The sequence below is a fragment of the Theropithecus gelada genome, chromosome 1 (assembly GCF_003255815.1).
Source record: "Theropithecus gelada isolate Dixy chromosome 1, Tgel_1.0, whole genome shotgun sequence".
Classification (NCBI taxonomy): Eukaryota; Metazoa; Chordata; class Mammalia; order Primates; family Cercopithecidae; genus Theropithecus; species Theropithecus gelada.
Window position 1 is genome coordinate 199,297,022 of NC_037668.1, and position 16,273 is coordinate 199,313,294.

At 44.1% G+C, this 16,273-nt stretch overlaps 1 protein-coding gene across 3 annotated transcripts in view; it reads left to right on the forward strand.

The window, feature by feature from the left end:
* FAM78B (family with sequence similarity 78 member B) overlaps nucleotides 1–14,637 on the forward strand; it is a 103,005-nt gene extending 88,368 nt beyond the window's left edge. Inside the window, exons 2-3 of one of the 3 annotated variants that reach the window (XR_003120813.1) lie at nucleotides 1,270–2,201; nucleotides 11,432–14,637. Coding sequence is in view for 2 of the 3 variants with exons in the window: in XM_025394266.1 (XP_025250051.1) it covers nucleotides 1,270–1,792 (523 nt within the window). In the remaining variant the exon portion in view is untranslated. Of the gene's footprint in view, nucleotides 1–1,269; nucleotides 2,734–11,431 lie in introns of those variants that run through there. The other 2 variants (XM_025394274.1, XM_025394266.1) reach the window with 2 other exon arrangements.
* Nucleotides 14,638–16,273: the final 1,636 nt, after the last annotated feature.

The window sequence follows — 16,273 nt, forward strand, 5'->3', positions numbered from 1 at the left end:
AGCAGTCACATTTCTTTAATTATTAAATTCTAGTGCATTATTACCAAGCACCTTCCCTGGTCCCCGGAGTGAAAATACGAAGAATGCATAATCAGACTCTGCTGACTAGACTTCTGCCCTTACTGGGGTCCAGTCCAGTTCTCCGTGACTGGTCCTGGAGCTGCTAACTCATTGGACAGCCTGAGTCCTCTCTGCTCTGCTCTCTCCAGCACTGTGTAAGGGCACTTTGGGAGGCAGTATGATTTAGTGGTCAAAATCATGGACTTTGAAGTCAGGCAACTCCCAGCTTCACCTCTTGCCCTCTGTAGGACCTTTTTCATGTACCTTAACATCTTTAAGCCTCCCTCCCCTCATGTGTTAAATGGAAATAAAAATTTATTTATCTTGTGGAGTATTTTGAATATTAACTGAGATGATATACTTAGCACAATGGTCGGAATAGAGTAACACTCAATAAGTATCAGCAATTATTATTAGCAACAGTCTACAGCAGTGGGGAGAGACACTGGTTCCTCCTTCTGTACAAGGTCAGAGGCAGCCAGGAGTAGGTAGGTGCTAAATGGCAAGTTTGCCAAACTAAACTATGAGGCTTCTAGGCTGAACTGGAAGGCAATGGGAGGGCAGTGCATTAGAGTTTATGCCAGCCTGTAGAACAACTTTCACTTTCAGGTGGTTTTCCAGAAGATGACCATTATTTCCTCATGTTATGATTTTCTGTGCCTAAGTGATGAATTGGCTGATGCCTAGGATTTAAACAACCCTCTTTGTTGAGTAGAAATTCTATTACTGTGATTTCGTAAGAAATTAATATAACCTTTAATTTTGCCTCCTTTTGCCCTTCTTTCCACCAGATACTGCCTTCCAAGTACATCGAATTTCAACCATTGTTTCTTCCCAAAAAACAAATCTTACACTCATATTTCCAAGAAAGTGGTTCTTGTAATGGAATTCCTCTAAATTGCTGATTACTATCATCTAACTAGTTGATGTCTCTTTGTGGTCTCACAACTGCCTCTTTGAGCTTCCTGTTCTCAACTGGGTCAGCCATGGTTGTGTTTAACTTGTTTTGGCATGGCTTTGTTATTTTTATTTTGGTTTGTTCTCGTTTAATCCTGAAACAGCACAGCATAGAACTTTTTGACCTGAATTCCCCTGTGAACTTCTCATTTTGCCCAAGTTGACTATGTTAGTAAGCAGTGAGCACCTCTCCAGCTTTTGAAAAATTCATTCAGCCTCTTCTTTTCTTGTGCATGTCTTCTGCTTTGCCAGGTCAAGCTGGGAACTGCCTGACTTGAGGGAAGGGAGAGTAAAAGCCATCAGTGACTCAGATGGGGTGAGCTACCCTTGGTACGGGAACACCACAGAAACTGTGACCCTGGTTGGCCCCACCAACAAGATCTCCAGGTTCTCCGTCAGCATGAATGACAACTTCTACCCCAGTGTGACATGGGCAGTGCCTGTGAGCGACAGCAATGTGCCGCTGCTCACAAGAATCAAGAGAGACCAAAGTTTCACGACCTGGCTGGTGGCCATGAACACTACCACAAAGGAGAAGATCATTCTGCAGACCATCAAGTGGAGGATGAGGGTGGACATTGAGGTGGACCCTCTTCAGCTCTTGGGGCAGCGGGCCCGGCTGGTGGGCAGGACTCAGCAGGAGCAGCCCCGGATCCTGAGCCGGATGGAACCCATCCCCCCTAACGCACTAGTGAAACCCAATGCCAATGATGCCCAGGTCCTCATGTGGAGGCCCAAGCGGGGGCCACCTCTGGTTGTGATCCCTCCTAAGTAGAAGCAGACTGGCCTGATTGTGTGTGGATCACATGCCTCTGAGACATGCAGTGAGGGTGCCAGGGGTGGCAGGAGCCAAACTGAGTTTCTGAGCCAAAGCAGACCTCTTGGTTTGCCAGCCTTTGCAGCCACTTTTGAAGAGTAGGGCTGCTCCTTGGGTGGTAGAACCATAATCCTTAGGAAAAATCCCTTCCTCTTAGGAATAAAAAAATCACTGATTTGACAGACTTGCTGTGATTACCATGCAAGTAGCCATATTTTGGAGCTGACCAGGATGATTCTTTTATCTGAACTATTGACCATTTCTTTCCTGTGAGATGCAGGGGATGGAAACAAAATTAAACAGTGCCTGTGGCAAATGCTGCTTCCCAACCAATAAGAAGTAGGAGTGAAAACATCCACACCAGGTGGTCATAAGGCAGACTCCTGCAGTCTGACTGGAGGGTGCTGGGGAAAAGGGTGGTGAAAGAATGGGTGATGGGGAGAGGAAAGAATAAGGTTTTATTACACATTAATACCTCTGCATTTATTACTTGATCATCAGATCGACGCACACTTACTGGAATGAACACTTAGAAAACTAGACAAATATTGATATTTGCTCCTTTCCGAGGGAGAAAGCCTCCTTGGAACTGTCCAAGGTGCTGATGTGAACTAACGGAAACACTTCATTAGTTCCATCTACCCACCTCTTTCCAAAAAGATTGCTTATTCGGAGTATTTTTAATCACAGTATTTGGCTTTGTAATTCCTGTATTCTGCAGTAGTTAGGATATTTGGGGCTCTGTCCATGTTTTAGTGAAATCCTAACTGTGATTTTGTTTACAGCTGCTTATTCTGTTCCCATGATTAGCCCTAAATTTATATTTAAAAAATTATAAGCCATGAATCCATGTAAGATTTCAAGAACATTTCAGCAAATAAGAACAGTATTTTCATTCTATTTCTTTTGAGTTTTTGAATCATCTGAACACATAGAACGGACACATGTATGCACAGACACATGCACACATGCACACATGAAGGATGCGTATAGCATAATTACTAGCATATTTGCCACCAGTGCCTACATATCTACCTGTAGCCTTTGTATGTACATACACTGTATGTTTATATATATATTTATTTTAGCTCTATTTCACAGAAGCTCAAACTTGAGCATTTGTGAGAAACTATTTCTTAAGGCTTAACTTTAGAGCCCTTTAAAGAAAATCTAAGCTACTCATATTAAGTAAGCCTGTATTGCTAAGATTTAACCAGTAAAGATGAGAGGCCAGGTTTACTTTAATCAGGCCAATATAAAACTTGTTTTTGAGGGTTTCCAGTCTTTGCAGTGAGGATTTTTGCAGTTCTAGCTTGAATCACCCTTCCTCCCCTCCCCCACTCCAAAAAAAGAACTTTTCCCTTTATTCTCAGTAATTCAACCATATATATGGTTGTATATATATTTGCTTGTTCACCACCCCCTCCATGCAAACTAATTATAAAATTTTCACATTGTCATTGTAGATTTAATAAGTAGACACTGCTAACTTAATTTCAGAGGGAGAAAGTTGAAGTTCAAGGCAGTTTTAGAATCTCGTGATTGGCTCCAAAGAGCTCTCTTCTACTAGAGTTTGTGGATAGAGAATAAAAAGCAGGAGGGTTTATTACTTTTATTAAAAATTCAATTTAATGTAATTTATTTCAGATTCTAGTCCCAGGGGATGGTACTTATTTACATAAGAGTGCTAACAGATCTGCTCCAAATTATGTAGTGTTAACCTCACACCCCAACCATCAACTATTCTGTTATAGATTAGTTATTGATGGCAAGTTATTTATAACAGCACGTTAATAATACATCAGTGGCTCACAGAGGACCTGGAGACATTCATTTAGAAATAATTCAGCTGTTACATTTGAAATTCTCTGTCCCTTCCCATGTTTCCTTGTTTTATTGGGAAAGGCAGCCCCCAAGAGCTCTATGGCTAAAACACAAAGCAGCTTATTTTCCATGCTGACACCACAGGCCGCAATCTCTCCCCCAGACTGAATTAGACTCTACCCCTGTGGGATTCTGGGGAGTGGATACTGATCCTAGAATCTAATCCGTGTGGCCCAACTTGACGAAAACCTGATATTTTAAACTCCAAAGTTGTAACAACAGATTAATGAGAATTTACATTACAAAATGCTATGGAAGAGTTATGTTTTCAAATTCCCCTAGTGCATTAAAATACTATATGACTTACACAACTATATTTACAAATAACTTTTTCAGAAGCATATCTGTATTTCTAAAGCAAGGTGTAGCATGTTTAGCTAGACTTGTTTCCCGTGAAAAATCACACTTTTTCAGAGTTTTAAATGAACCCCACAGCAGTTTTCTGGGAAATTGTGTAATGACAAAATGAAAAAAAAATGGGAAAGTGCTTATGAAAGTTAAAAGCATCATATACATTGTGATTATTGTTATTGATACCACTGTGAACTCTACAGTTGTGTCTCTCAGCTCTGAAGTCAGCCTGGCAGAACGCTCTATTGCCCTGTGGCCAATTATTTTCAAGTTACTGTTGTTTTACAAGGAAATGACCCCTTTTCTCCCTGTGATTTGTAGGTCATTATCTTTCAGCTTAGTCAGGATATTGCCAAATGAAAGTCTGTCATACAAGAGAGAATTAACCTTGAAATCTCTGTTGAGGTCACCTCTGCCCTCCCATCCAGTCCTCCTTCCCCTCAAAGTGCCTGGGCCTGACGCCAGATGCCATCAGTTTAAAGGGGCTCATTTAGTGCCTTAAGTTTTAGTTGGGTGGTCTCAGGACTTAGACATACACAACACATGGCTTCTTGGTGGCAAAGAGTTTTGAATTCCATAGGAAAAAGCATTTCATCAGGTCTTAAGTTTTCTTAATCAAGTCCTTTGAGATCTTTTAGTCCATGATCTCGAAGAAAATTGAGGCCTCATTAAATTAGGTCATCTATTCAGAATCGTATACCTAGCCAGCTGAAGAGCCAAAAGAAGGCCCCATCTCCCAAATTTCATCTGACAACATGGTCACACTTAGCGAGGACCCACAGCCTCTTGTCTGCAACCAAAACATTATCATCATCCCTAATCCATTCACCCACAAATCAGTGAGTCTAAAAACTAGAGACAATTGGATCCATCCTTTAAAGAACAAGAGAAAATCCCTGTTACTATTATGTAAAAGAAAATTTGAATGTTGCAGATTCCCTTTATCTGTGACAGCTGTTTTGAGGTTGAACCCTTAATCTGGGCCCTTCGCTGCATGCACTTGACATTCCTCGGTCATTGCTGTAGCCCACATACCTAGCCAGAAGAAGAGCCAAGCACATCTCCTGAATCTCATCTCACATGAGATGGGGGCACATGAGAAAGTTGGAGGCTAGTCCCCTACCCACCTCCCATTCCATGGACCTTTTTGCAACTCCCTCTCTCCTGGTGCTGGAATGACATCTCGTAGGTCAGAATCATGTGCGAAGCAGCAATTCTGATCAGTAAAATAAAAGAACTATGATTTATAGAGTGTTTTTACAGAAGTCTTCCACATGCATTTTCTCATCCCCAGACTTATGAGTGTGATACTCTTAAGGAGTATTATTATCCCCATTTTCAGATAATAAATTGAGACCAAAGAGGTTAAGTGACATATCCATGAGTACACAAACAAAATGTCAGCAGCCAGGATTCAAATGGGGCCTTTTGGCTCCAACTTTCATGCCCTTCCATTATCCTTTTCTGCTTCTCCTGTTCATCCCTGCCTAGAGGGCACAAAAGAAAAGGAAGGAAAGGAGAAAGCTGGTCACTTTCATCTATACAGTCATGTAGTCTCTCCCAATCTATTAAATGGATATGCTAAACATATGAGAACAAACACTGCTTTCTTATGTAAAGAAACCCTTTGGGAGGTTATCCCAGAAAATAATGCCTGACAGGGGCTGCAGTGTGGGTGAGCTAGCTGTCACTCAGCAGCTCTTAGCAGAGTACTGGTAATTGGAGTAGGAAATCTGCTCTCCTGGTCTCAGAATCCCTTAAGCACCACAAGGCCAAAAAGAGGAAGGAAAGCATGCATCCTGCAACTGAGGTCCCAGCTGAACAAGGCCCTGCCACCCGCTGTCCCTCAACATGGCAGGAGCAGCCTTTGGGGTGTGAGCAGTGGAAACAATGGCTTTCCAAGCCCTGGTTGGCACATTGAACATGCTTGTTAGAACTAAGGGCACAATTAAACATTGCAAGAGCCAGCTCCCAACTGAGTTGCAAGGAAAGATGTAAACATACACACAGACCCACCACACTCACATACTCTTCAAACTGAAAAGAAAATTAATCAAAAACCCAATGAATGCCTGAACTCTATAATTAAGCCTAAATGATCTTTAGATAGAAAGGGAGCTGAGTGAGCAAGCTCTGTGCACACAGATATTTTTACTCCAGAGTCTTACTGCCATTAATTTCTTTTGAGATCTTGAGTACATCTGGTTCCAGTTTCCCTGGTAGGACATCTGCCTATGGAAGACCATCAAGAGTTGCCAGTTCAGTGGCCAGAGGACAGTCAAGGTTATTTGGTCATTCCAAACACTTTCACAGGAAGGCATCTGGGGAGATGGAGCGTCATCCCCATCCCCCACCCAGGTCAGCGGTGCACCTGCCCATGACAGAGCCCATCACCAACCTTAGGGTCCTAAAATTCCCTTTATGTATAAGTGCTTTATGGTTTTTTATAAAGAGTTTTTCATTTCCTTTGTGTAGAATGAAAGGCATCTCTGTTCTAGATGGAAAGTCAGTATTGGCCTGATCTGTCATTGTTATTAATAGTAACAACACTCCCATCTGATTAGTATGTTACAGTTTACATAGTACAGCACAAATATTTTGCCATTTTATCTTCAACAATCCTGTAATATTTTGGCATTATGTCACCACTTTATAATGAAAAATTTGAAGCAGAAAGCTCAAGTGACTTGTCCAAGGTCACACTAATTTAGTGGTGCCCTAAGAACTTGAGCCCTCTACACACAGATATTTTTACCCCAGACCTTTACTCCATTCTCACAGAACATTCTCTCCCTGGTTAAATGCAGGCACCCTCCTCCGCTTGTCCAGCCACTACTGTTCCTCAGGCAGGGCTGACTAGGAAAGAGTTCCCTAATTGATCTCTTGTAATTTAACCAGACAGAATAAGCTCTACTGAGGAGTCAGGGTTCAGGTGGCCCAGGCTGTGCCTTCAAGTGGTTTCTCTCCTATCCCACATTAGAAGGGAGGCCTACTTGGGTGCTCTGAGGTGCTCTGAGGTAGGAGGCCAGAACCTGGGACATCAGCATGACTTGAGATCTTGGAGGTCCTGCTGGTAGCTGAACTTGAACAAATCATTTAACTTTTCTGAGCCTTGGCTTCCTTCTCTGTTAACTGAGATATTAATACAGCCCACCCAACATCACAATCAGAAAGACAAAGTGGGACAATGTCTGAAAATACTCCAAATTGCCTGATGTGCTGCCTCATGTAAGATACTAAGACTTGAGTAGAATCACAGGGCCTGAAACTGATGGCAGGCCCTCTGGCCTCATCTACTTGGAAGCCCAAAACCATCTCAGGAGAACCCGCTCTTCCTGCCAAGTGAGGCCTGGACCCTGCGGAGAGTGGGCCCCGTTTCCCCCAGCCACCTTGCTTGTTCAGGGAGGCCTGAACCCTGGTGGTCAAGGAAAGAAAGATTTTTGCATAGCACTCCAGGAAGCAGCTCTAGAAAGAATGTGTAGCTGGAACTCCAAGAGGCCTTTTGGAAAGGAAAGGAGGCTGGAATGTCAAATCTAGGCCAGACTTGAAATCCCAGCCCAATTTGCATAGTTTAAACCTAGAGAAGCCAGCCAGGAACAGCTGCATTCTTCCAGTTATGGGCTCAGACAAGAGATAGGGGAAAATATATGTATATATTCAAAGTTTTATGTGGGTCTCTACACAGTTTTTGATGTCCCAGATCTTGGCTGGGCCCCCACAGTTTAACGGTGTTATTTCACATTTGGCCATGTGGGTGCAAATAAAATGAAGAAATACTTCTTTGTATCCTATAGCCCCCAGGCTGTCTCACCACACTGGAGGCATATATGATGATGACCTCTGTCTCTCTGCACCTGCCCAAGGCAGCCCCATTCCCTATGGCCCCACATGGACCAGCCACACTGCCTCAGGGCTGCTTCCCAAGGGCTCCCTGTCCTAATACCCCAAACTGTGCCTCTCCCAGCTGGGCCTGGGAATGGCCCCTAAGAGAACCTAACCAACTCTTCTTCCCAGGACAAATGTGAAGCCAGGCCTCTGGGCAGCAGGCCATGTGGCCAAGCATAGGAGCCCCTCCTCTGCCTCCAGGCCCACATTTGTCCTTGGCTAACCCAGAAAACAGGTTGATCTTCAAAACAGCTGAGTGCTGGGTCAGAAATGCCCGGGAGAAGGGAAAACATTAGAATTACAGCAATGATGGGAGAGGCCAGAGACACAGAGCACAACCCAGTGCCACACGGACCTCACTGGGGACTGTGAGAAATACAGCCAGTGCCATGAAGTATTTGGATAGTGAGATCGCTGAGCCTAGGGCTGTTCTCAGGCTGGCTGAGGGCCAGTATTACTAGGAACAGAGAGGAAATATAAAGGAGGAGAGATTGTTTGCTTCATGCCAGTCCTGGGACTGGGTGAGCCAAGCAGGCACTAGGATCCACGATATTTTTATTTTATTATTATTTTTTCACAGAGCTGGAGTCTTGCTATATTGCCCAGGCTGGTCTCATAAGATCCTGTATTTAAGGCACTCACTCTCAGGCCGTGCCCAGGCCTGAGAGTAAGACCCTTCCTAAATACTGGATCCTGCACTCACCTGCCCTTGTGCAAGCAAGCCTCATTCAGTGTTTACCCTAGGCACCTGGCTTACCTCCCCCAGTCCCAGCCCTGCTTCATGCCCACCTCCAACTCATTGCTCTCTTCACAAGAAGATCGAGCAGGAAGGATGTTGTGGGATCCCTCTGAATACTTGTTTTGTCAACAAGTCTGTAGTGAGTGTCTCCTATGTGTCAGGCTAAACAGAGTCCTGTCCTCAGGGAGACAATGCCAACAGGAAGCTTTGGGAGCCACTTATTTTCCCCCTTGGGCTCACCCATCAGAGGGGAGCCCAGAACCTACAGAAATGCCTGCTTAGTTCTCTCTATCCAGTGCATCAGCCAGTGTGCCTGTGAGGAGATGTTGCCTTCCTGGCCCAGGGGCTCCATGAGGATGGGTGAGGTTGACAGGGCAGGACTTCTGTCTAGCACTTAGAGCTCTTCCAAGGAAAGGCCCTGGGAAAAACCTACAGCCACGTCAGTACGTGCACAGACACTGGGGATGAAAGAAACAGCTGGTTATCTCTCCATCTGCTCTTGTCCCTTCACCCCACCCTTCAAACCAATTAGAATATTCCACACAGACGTGATCCAATGAAATGTTAATTGGAAAAATAACAGGAAAGATAATACATGCACTTCAGGCTGAGAACTATTTCATTAAACTGGGCTTTGAAAGCAAGACAGCCAATTAAATTATTTCCCACTTCACTCCCTCATGTACCAGAAACTATGGAAAGCTATTACTTCTAATTAATTAGGAAAGAAAGAAAGACTCTGCACATGCATATCAGATGAGCAGGGACTGAGAGGCTGCCCCACCCACCTCTTTGAGAAGGCACACGCACACGCATCAGGGAACTAAAGACTCATCTGTCTCACCTAAAAAATTTCCTAAGTCTTCTGAAATAGCAAGAAAGCATCTGTTCCCAGGAGCCACTCACAAAATCAAAGGAAAACACCTTCTTCAGGCACGTTCATCAGAAGGGAAATAGGGCATTTATTGTGAAAGAATAAGCAGCTTTAAACTCAGTTGGATTCCAAAGCTTCTGCAGCTTGACCTGATCCTGTCTTTTTCTCTTCAGTAGAATTAGATCTCTCCAAGCCCGCTCTCTGTATCAAACACAGTGTTCATTGGCACAGGGTGGTGTCAGGGACCAGGAGACCTGAGACCCCGAGGCCTGATTTTGGCTTGATGGTGGTCTGATGCAGGCCATCCTTGGGATCTTCGCTTTTCCGTCTGTGAAATGGGAAGAAGGCCAATCTCAGTACCATATTCACCCTCAAAGTTTTTAGGCTTGTGAGAGCACATTTGACAGAGAGCCCTGAGCCTCTGTGCCTTGCCTTAGAGAAAACTGATAGAATCCAAACATGCATTTAAAATATTTTCTGCAGAAAAATTATCCTAACCCAGAGACACCCTTATTGTATAACAAGTATAACCGAAATAATATAGTGAAATAATGATGACATAAAGCAGTCATTGTGGTGATGTGACTGGTACACAGGCATCTCTCCAGTATGGTTCAGGAGAAATAGGCAGACTCAGGGTGTCTCAAGGCCTCTGCACACGTGCAGCCACATTGTGCCCTACTCATTCCCCTCTGTTCCTGTTGTGTCTGTCATTCTGTGTCACACAAGGTATTGAGAGCTGTCAAAGCCTAGCACAGTCAGTGCCTCTGACCAATTCTAACCAATCTCATTGCAGGAAGGGGAAGTGGCACCAAAGAGCATGGCAGCTGTTCCGCAGCACAGGGAATACAGAGGAACACTTTCTAGAATGGCTTCTAGGCTGTTAAGTCCCCAATTATACATGTAATGGCATTGTCTTCTAGGCTGTTAAGTCCCCAATTATATATGCAATGGCGTTGTCTACTGACTTCAAACAATTGGAACAAGTTTTTTTTAACCATCTACGTAAGAATTTGAAATTTGGTTTTTTCCTAAAATTGAAACCATGCATACAATCTGAAAAGGCAACATGTTAATTAATTTATAATCATAAAAAATTGTCTCATTATAGCAGTACATCCCTGTAAGCAAACCGAGCATGTCAAAAATTCAAAGATACCAAACAGAAGAATGATCAAGAAAAAAAAGAGAAGGATGCCTGATGCTTGGCTTTACGCTAGAGCAACTCTCTTCATATATTCAAGACTGCTTTTTTCTAATTTTAAAACTTTAGTTCACCCACTTTGTTATGACCACAACTATTACATGACAACTTCGGGTTGAATAACTGAATAACTTCAGTTTTCTCTAATGTTGCATATTCAAGAAGTAAGTTTTCTCTCTTACTTATCTCTTTACCAGTGATTTGGACTCTGGAATAAAACTAAGTTTAGCTCAGTCATGGTGTGACCCCCTTGCACAGGAATATTGGGTAAGCTACAGCTCTGGTCACTCAATGATTCTTGCAAGTCCCTTTGTGCTTTGGATGCTAAAAAACAATGCCATGGGGGATCTCAACTTCCCCCCCATTTCCGTGGATTGCTTAGCAGTGCCTTGCTAACAGGTTATACATATAAATGACCTGTAATCCTTTAATATTATTTTATTTTTAATCTTTTTAAAATAACCATATGAAAGTTATAGATTCTCTTTATAGAGAAGTGCATATGAAAATAAATAACAAAAATGTTGCATAAAATTTCAGGGTCATCTCCCCTTGAAATCTATTAATGGAGCCCAGATCATGACCATCTGCTTTTAGGGAATTAATGTGATCACTGTCTTAACGCCCACTTTATTTACATGTTTCCGTGTCCACATACAGGTCTCCTCGTAGGACAAGGAAAGCCCAGCAAGCACAACCACATGGCAGAGACTGAGAAGGAGGAAGTGAGCAATGGCTGGCGGCTCCAGAAGCTGAATCCCTGGACAGCTGATTTCCCATTAAAACGTGTACCATCCTGCCTACCTCCTCGCCTTCCTCCCATCCCATGACCAGTCCCTCCTCCCCACCCTCCACGAGCCATGCGGCACTTGCCCTGGGCTGACTGGGCTGCCTGCTTGGCCCACGGGGAGCTGTGTTGAAGCGGGAGTTGTGCCTGCTGTATCTTTGTGTGTGTGGAAAGATGGGGTTCATTCAGATCCCAAGTCCTTTCACCAACCCTCAAAGCGAAGCCTCTCGGGGACGAAAAGCTGGTCAGCCTGGGACTTTAAATACCTAACGTGGCCCAGCCTTGGTTCCCAAACCCTGCCTTCCCTCCTTTTGCTTTTGGGTGGGAAATGGGGGATTTGTATCTCCCTTCCTCCTCCCTCTCCATGTGGGTGACCTCTCTAGGTTTCTCTAAGTTCTCTGACCCTCGGAGAGCCAGGGCCAAAGCAGTCATCTTGTTCCCCCTTCCACGGCCAGGCTAGGTGCCTTCAGGTGACCAGGGGCAGAGTGTAAGTCACCAGGATCAGTGGGGTGAGGGGAAAGCCACCTTAAGAGGGCAAAAATGGTGTGCACTGGTTTATTTATTGATTTATTGGCTTGCTTACTAATGTATTTATTTATATTTATTATACAACACAAAATCCATTTCCATTTTTTAAACATCAGCCCCAGAATTTGTCTTCCTGGGCCCATAGAGCACAGTGAATTATTTCTCTTTGAAGCTTCAGAATAGAGAGGGAAATTTTTCTCCCTACGCCCAAACACCTCCACCTCAGCCACGTTTTCAACCAGACATGGGATTAGAAATCACCAGCTAACAAGGCTATAAAGTCACACAAATCAGCAGAGGCTTGACTGTCCAGACAGCTCTTAGAATCCGGCCTCCACCCCAACCACCTTGCACCAATCCTCTCATTCTCCTTTACTCGGGTGGGGATTGACCAGCCACCTTCAGCCTAACAGTGCAGAACAAAACTTCTCATTCTGCTTTGATGTAGTATTCTAACATCAGATGCACATTAGCATCATCTAAGGGCTTAAAAAATATCCAGGCCTGGTCCCCTGCCCAAACCAATTACAGCATGGAAGGGTAGATCCTGAGCATTGGAGTTTTGTAAGTTACCCAGATGACTCTAATGTGAAAATAGGGTTGGAAAGTTCTAGTATCACCTCTCCCTTGCCCCTCCCCACCCAGATTCTTTCATCTTTACTTCCCAGGCTTTCTCCGGAGTCCTATTCCCGTTTCTCCAGCCCCTTCTCCTCACTGAACCTTCCCCCCATCAGCGCAGCTAACGACAGCAGATCCCTGGAGAGGGGGCAGGTCCCATGAGTGGTACTCTGAGGCTGGTTCCTGCATCTAGCCTGGGGGCTGCTCCCAAACAGTTTCCAGCTTTTCTAGGAGCAGAAACCTATCCCCCGCAAGATTCTTTCTTCACCGGCACCTTCTCCAGGTTCCCAAACTCCAAAAGTTTAAAGGGCACTTTGGCGACATTTCTGTCTCCAAGCCCCAATCTTGGTGGTGTGGCCCATGTAAGTCTTAAAACCCAAGCCTTGGCCATTTCTGCAGAGCCAACTGAGTTGAATGAGGGTCTACTGTTAACAGAGAAAGGGGTCACAGTGCTCCCCCAGCAAGTCCGTTTTCCAGCAACCAACCTTCTCAGCTGTCTAGGATTCGGATGCACAACGCAGCAGCCACTGTGCATTCAAGTCCTAGATGGCTGAGAAGAGGCATCTCATCCTTCACATCTACAAGATCTCCACTGCTGAGTATGAGTAAATGTGTGTGTGTGTGTGTGTATACACGTACGTGTGCACACACTATCTGCATATAAACCATCTAGATATATAGAGATGCCAGACTTCACTTTACATGTGATTACATTTTACGTGAAAACAATTGAGGGCTTCCGTTGTCTTTCACTTGATGGAGTTTCACTGTACTATGTTCATGACGGGACCCAGTGAATTCCATTTCAGGTATATACACAGAATGTGTAATATATACAAACTGTTAGACACACTACACACACACAGAAAGCCTAGGGAAACCTGTGATGTGGGTAAGTTCATTTCGCCATCCCATCTCCTCCATCTAAGTAATTTCCTGGGGCAAGCATTGTTTCACACGCTCCCCTCAGCTGCCCAGCCATTCCCTCTCCAGCATCCCATACCACCAAGCCGCCTTTCCCCATCAGTCCAAATGTCCCTGCCCTCTGTCCCATCTCTCAGGGTCCTACTCTCTGATAGGTGACAGTTCAGTCAGTGGGTGCTAAAGAGTCGAGTGTTACCCTTCCCAGGTGACATTTATGTTTTAATAGGGGCTACAGATAATGCCTTAATCAGAAAGAGTGGCTGTAATGGTGGGAATTTCAGGCACAGAAGTGGGCCAGTAAGGGAGATTCTTTTATATCAGGAGGGCATTTTAGAGCCCCCAAGTCATACCTGTCTGTAAGCGCAGCCCTTCGTAAGTGCATGAGCACAAGCAAGCACACTATCTACGTTATGCCCTCCATAATTTTGAGATACCTTCCTTGCATTGGCCCTATCTTTAAAAAAAAAAAAAAAAACCAAAAAAAAAAAAAAAAAAAACAGGGAACTAGCTAAATTAATTTAGATCTCACTGGGAAACGTAGCCTATTTTTTCACCGGCTGCCAGCCATCTGGCCCACCCCACCCTGTTCAATTTCCCTTCTGCTCTTTCTCTTTTCAGCTACCACCGACTGTATCAGTTAATTTACTTCTACGTGTCCTCCCTGCTCTCTCCTTACCCTGCTCCCCTACACTATGTATTTCCTTCCTTTACCGTTTCCTCCTTGGAACTGTGCTGTTTCGTTGTCCTAGAGGACAGAAGAGCAGGTTAAGGCATGAGCATGTGTGTATCACTTTGAAGAAAGAGAAACCAGGTATTCTGCTACAGTTTGGAGAAAAACCCAGCGAAGGAAGAGATGAAAGCTGGCTCTGCAGAGTGCCTTAAAAATGACTTTAATTAGGAAATTCTGAGTTGTCGGTCTTCAGATGTTACATAAACTCAAACAGATGTTGCATTTCACTTCTCTGGGATTAAAAAAAAGTTAAATACAGTGTGTATTCAACAACAACAACAAAATATGTTTTCTCTTTAATTTGGTCCTCAAAGATGCAGTGCCTGGTTTTCTACAAAACCTGGGGATGGCCCCAGGAACAAGAAAGCTCTGGAACATACAGAGGGCAGATGCAGGAATCCTGCCCAGCCAGGAAAGCTCTGGCAGGCTAAGGCACAATGTTGCCACTAAATTTGGTCCAAAAGATAATTCTAAGATGAGGAAAAGCATGGACAACTGTAAGGGAAAGAAAGGGATCCTCGCCCTTCTCCCTAATGACACGCTTTGGGCTTAGTCTTTTGGGGCTGCTATAACCAAATATCGTAAGTTGGGTGGCCTATAAACAACAGAAATGTATTTCTCACTGTTCTGGAAGCTGGGAAGTCCATGATCAAGACTCTGGCAGATTCGATGACTGGTGAAGCCCTGCTTTCTGGTTCATACTTGGCACCTTCCAGCTGTGCCCTCACATGGTACAAAGGACAAATGAGCTTCCTTGTGCCTCTCTTACAAGACCTCTGTCCTCATGACCTCATCACCTCCCAAAAGCCCCACCCCCTAATACTATCACCACAGAGGTTAGGATTTCAAATTACGAATTTGTGGGGGATACAGATATTGGAACATAGCACTCTTTTCATCTATGATTCAGTGCTGTGAAATTGGGAGAAAGAGAACATTCTAGAACCAGAGGATAAAGTTTGCCCATCCATCTCTTTTCTACTACCATTTCTTCGTGGAACACCCGTGACCAGATTCTGCTTTGCTGTTGCTAAATTATTTTACTTTATCTTAATGTTTGCCACCTAGGATCTGATCAAAACAGGTCATCTTACAGTCTGAGTTCCTGAAGGCAGTTAGGTTTCTGGATTGTTGCCTTCTCTCCCTGAGTGTTGGCATCTGTAAATGGTCAGACTTATCCAGGCAAGAGTGTGAACTGCATGGTTGGAAGACAGGTCTTGAGGTGTACTTGGATTCTGAAAACTGTGGAGGTTGACAGGACTGAAGACCCAGCCTATCAGAGCCCTCCTCCTGTCCCTCCCCACCACCTGCACTCTTGACCTTTCCACAAGATATGTGACCCTTCTGTGGGGTCGACAGTTTTAAGAGGGCTGAGAGTCACTAATTCACATTCATTCATTCATATTCTCTCTCTCCCCGCTCCCCGCCACCTGCCACACACACACACACACACACCAGTCAAAAGAAGGAGAGCAAGGAGACCCAGATATTGAAATAAAAAGTGATAAATAGTGGTTATCACTCCTGGAAAAAAAGATTTAAGAAAAGAGCCTCTGTCATGCATGTCATGGGGTGAGGGAGTGTTTTTAAATATACGTATGTCCAACCTAACCTAAGATAACCCTCTACCCTCACCAGGTCACCTGAGCAGCACATGCTTAACTCTGGAGCAAGCAGCTTTGCAGATACATTTTAGAAAAGGGATTCCTGCATCTTCTCTATCAGAATGCATGATCTCTGGAAAGAACAATTGGCACTTTTTTCTTAGTTCATTCATTTCAAGAAATAAATAAGGAACTGGAAATTGCTGAACACACTGCAGTATGTATGTGTGTATATATACAGCACAAACGTATGAGTGAGGGTTGGTAGAATATAGTGACAGTTGAGGCAAACTGAAAATACAAGTGGTATT